General features: G+C 33.0%; 1 protein-coding gene across 1 annotated transcript; it reads right to left on the bottom strand.

Annotated features, from left to right (window-relative positions):
- Positions 1 to 2640: 2640 nt before the first annotated feature.
- On the bottom strand, positions 2641 to 3042 carry LOC103309628. Its single transcript, XM_008185558.1, has one exon. It carries the CDS (start codon positions 3040 to 3042, stop codon positions 2641 to 2643), a length of 402 nt encoding a protein of 133 aa, XP_008183780.1.
- Positions 3043 to 4590: the final 1548 nt, after the last annotated feature.

The raw sequence follows: 4590 nt of genomic DNA, 5'->3' as shown, positions 1-4590 counted from the left end.
GATAATTTTATTGTACTATTTATAAGCATCATTATGAGTACCTGCAGGTTGCAGGGATAGAATAAACATAATAATTGTGTATTTATAAAATTGTGTATTCCTGTAGTTTTCCATTGTCAAAATATCTATACATTAATATTTTGATATTATCTTATAAGTTATAGTATTATAATATTATGTATTTATAATATATAATATTATATTTTCTGTATACTAAAATATATAAATATATAACTTATATAAGAAAACAAGTTTAATGCAATATTAAAATATAATATTGTTCAGGTATTGAAAAGCAATTTAAAATAAAGCTTAATTTTTAAAATTGATTCAATATTACAAAAGGGTTCAAGCAATGAAATTTAAAATTTAATTAAGCTTTAATAAATATTTATTTAAATAATTTTAAAAGTTGATTAAATATTTTTTATTTCAATATTTAATATTTAATTTTTAATAAGCTTTTATTAAATATATCTATGCTGTGTGGGGCTAACATTCAGTGTACGTATTGATCCTGTCGATTTTAGAACGTATATAAAATGTAATGGAATACTTCGGTTTAATAATTCATTAGGAACACGAGGACTCAGAAATAACTTTTTTATGTTTACAGTAATTTAATTCATTCCCAAATATTAATGAAAATAATTATACATTCTCTATACAAGTAGTTGACAATGAAAACAATAATGCTCCTATGATATGTTTTATTACATTCGAAAAGGTTTGTTATGAAATTGAAGATGTTAAGCAACGAGTTAAGAAGCAAATAGATGCCTATAAAATAGTAAAAACTTAACCGATTTAACAATCGACATTACGGTTGATCCTAATGATATCTGATCGTATAAAAAATGTGATGGGATACTACACTTTGAGTATCCGTAGAGTATAGCACCTGTATTCGGTTTTGAAAAACGAGTATATAAGCCATACTTTGAAACTCTTCGATCGGAAAAAGCTGTAAATTCAAACACAATTAATTCTATAAAAGTAATGTGTAATATAGCTCAAGGATCATTCAGCAACCACCTTCATCTTGATATTTATTATGTCTAGGTAAATTCTGGAAGTTAGTTCTGATAAAGAGCTAACAACTGTACACAAATTTAAGGGAATAGTGATCTCACCTTCCAATGAAGGGAAATTTCCGTCTCCTACTTTAAGTAACATCTCAGTGAAAATCCCAGCAGATGTGTCACTTTTCACATGAACCCTCATATTTTTATGAAGTGCAACTTTCTGGATATGTGGCCACAAATACGAAGCTTTTAGACATGAATTTACTTCATCAGCCCTTGTACCCCTAGGTATAACGGGTAATGTTTGCCGAAAATCTACTGCTAACAGCACAGTGACTCCACCCATCAAACTATTATATCCTCTTATATCTTTTAATGTTCTATTGAGGGCTTCAAGCCACCCTTGTGGGCCATTGTGCATTCATCCCAAACTATTAACTTATAGTCTTTTAGAACTTGTGCTATATTACTCTGTTTGGAAATATTGCCCATAGGTGTCTCTACTCTCGTTAGGTTTAATGGTAATTAAAATACAGAATGAGCTGTTTTACCTCCTTCTAGCAATGTAGCAGCGATGCCTGAAGAAGCTACAGCCAAAACTATTCCATGATCTTTTCGTACTCTGGCCAATAAAATATTTATGACGAATGTTTTACCAGTGCCTCCAGGTGCGTCTAAGAAAAATGTTTGGCCAGTTTTCTTTTCAATGCCCTCTAATATTTTGTTATATACATAGGACTGTTCATTATTTAGTAAATGTTCATTAAAATGTATATACTGTGCCAAAATATTTGAATCATGATTGATCTCTCGAAGGTAATCTTTATTTTGTAAGACTACTTCACATCTTGATGGCTGAGGAAAACCATAATGTTGCAAAAATGTACCTCCCAGAGATAGAACTGTATCTTCAAGAGTAACTAATCATTTATTGTATACTTCATTAATAACTGAATTCACATTCTCGGGTTGTATATCCAACTCCGCTCGATGTCATATATCTTCTGAAAGACTGTCCTTGTATTTTTCCCAAAGACTTAAAGCATCTGACAATTGACAAAATATCAACATAATTGCAAAAAGTTCCCGTAATTTAAATGGAGAACCACAAAGCACAGCTTCTTCCATAGTTGTATCCCAGTGCCTTTCGTCTCCAGTAAGCCTAGAGCCTTACACGCTGTCTGATAAGTAGGTTTAATCGTGCCGTTAACAGTTTTCAATTTCAAAAAAGATGAAGGACCTCGGATTTCATGAAGTAAAAGGCGAAGTAACACTCGGTATTATTAGGGTGAATGGTATATACTCTACTCAGAGCTTGATCTCGTTTTATTCCCGGCCAACCATTTACGTTAATTCCACGTTTTATTCTCTCAAATCTATTATTTTTCCATACATAGTAAGAGGGAACATCAACATAAAGAAGTGTTTTTGCAAAATCATCTGTTTTACATAAGTCGAAAAATTCTAGAAGAGTAGTTTTTGGTGGATTGTTAATCATGTCTGTTAAACGACTGGAGTCATGAGGGTTGAAATAAACACGCTGGCCATTTTATAAATGCACGGAAAGATGGAAGACTGTTAGAAATCTCTCGTGGATAGGAAAAGCCAGAATTCTCTATACAGCCTCAGAGCTGCTGATATATCGACCACTTTCATAAAGCTTGACTTCATCATTATCATTTTCAAAACCAAATGCTGCTTGATCACTTCCTTTTGTACTATATTTACAAATGTATTTTATAGATTTTACAGAGTTACAGTACTCTACATTAATATGAGCACCAAATGTACGTGAAAGCACTGAGTTATATGGTACTACCCAACGATTATCAAGTGTCTTACCATTTATTTCAACAGTAAAATAAACATTTTCTGGAGCTTTTCGCCTATACTTTGGATACCCGTCGTCTCCTGTCTGTGTGTCTTGAATGAAAGGTCTAGGATACTTCTTGCTACAGCTACCTGACTCCATACAGAGTGATCTATTGTTTGAATTACCGCAAGGCCCATGGATCATATTGGCTTTGATAATACCGTAAAGGAGAGAATCTTTTTCAGGATCAGGTATTTCCGCACTAATGATATAATCTAATTTATCTGGAGAAATGCGCTGTTTTAGCCATAACAAAAATATGTATGCGTGGTAAACCACGTTTTTGCCATTCGACCGAATACATAAAACATTGCACTTCCCCAAAAAAATTCGTTTTTGTTAACAATTTCATTAACGTCTTAACTTTTAAATGAAATATCCTAGCTATAATATCATGACGATCGTAGAACTTTTGTTCAGATAGTAATGCATTTGAAACTTCTTTCCATCGAGGATTACATGTAAAAGTTATGAATAAATCAGGACGACCGTAATGACGAACGTATGTCATGGCGTCCTGTGTTTTTTCATGCCTATACCGTGGTGAGCCAGTAAAAGATGACGGAAGAACTACCATCTGACCAAGATGGGTAAGATTGGTATCTTGTCTCCCAATAGCATCTCTGAGATGTATGTAATTATCAGCTCTGAGTTGCATTTTATTGTTTTTAATAAAATTTAAGCCCTCTGTTTCAATTTTAGCGTACATATCAACTAAATATTGATTAAAATGTGATCTAAAGTACAGTAAATGGTTGATTTCCGTTTGTCTAATCATGATGTGGTAAGAATAAAATTTCGATGCAGAAACTGTTTTCTGAAGTGGTAATTTAGTTTTTGGATCAATCTGAGAGATATTAATGGAATAACCATCCTCCCCATGACAGAAAAGTAACGGGTACTGGAGTGTATCGTATGAACGGTGCAATTCACTAATCCGTTGCAATTTATTATCATGACTATTGACTTTGTAACACAATATCTCGTTTTTCGAACTGTTGTCCAACTATGACCAATGATACTTCACTTGTTGTTGGTGCATTACAACGTCCTCTGTGAGCATTACCAGGTTTTCTATCAGCGTGTATTATAATTTCAAAGTTTTTACTATTTTGAGGTACTCTTTCGAGTGTAGTTTTCAAGTCCTTTATTTATGGGTTATTATGGTGCAACATTGCTTGTAATTGTTTTACCAGGCTTTGCTTTACATCAGCGAAGTGGCTACATCTTAAGCGTGTTTCTCTCTCATCATCTCCAACGAAATAAATCTGTAGAAATTGAGGTTTTTGTTGAGGTAAAGCTTGCAAACTACCAATTAAATGATACACCTGACCTTTCACTTTAAATATGGGCATAAATCCATCTTCGATAATTTGTTTCGCTCCAAAAGATGTAATTTGGAAGCAGTTATTGTATTTTCTAATACGGTCCATAAAATTGTTGTGATCAGGATGGAACCCCATAATCAAACTTTAAAAAGGTTCAGGAAGAGGTAAAAAAGACGGAAGTTGTACTTTACTGGCACTACAACACATTCCAGGTACCTCTTCTTTGAATTTAAGAGCATCGCAGTATACGCATTTATGACTCATAGTACCCAAAGATACAGTTTTATCCGTCTCATAAGCTATTTCCGATTCATATTTCATGCCAGAAAAAGCTTTTATTTTCCATGGAAAGATTCGCCTTTCT

This window comes from Acyrthosiphon pisum, chromosome A2, assembly GCF_005508785.2.
Source record: "Acyrthosiphon pisum isolate AL4f chromosome A2, pea_aphid_22Mar2018_4r6ur, whole genome shotgun sequence".
Lineage (NCBI taxonomy): Eukaryota > Metazoa > Arthropoda > Insecta > Hemiptera > Aphididae > Acyrthosiphon > Acyrthosiphon pisum.
This window is presented reverse-complemented; position numbering and strand designations above follow the sequence as displayed.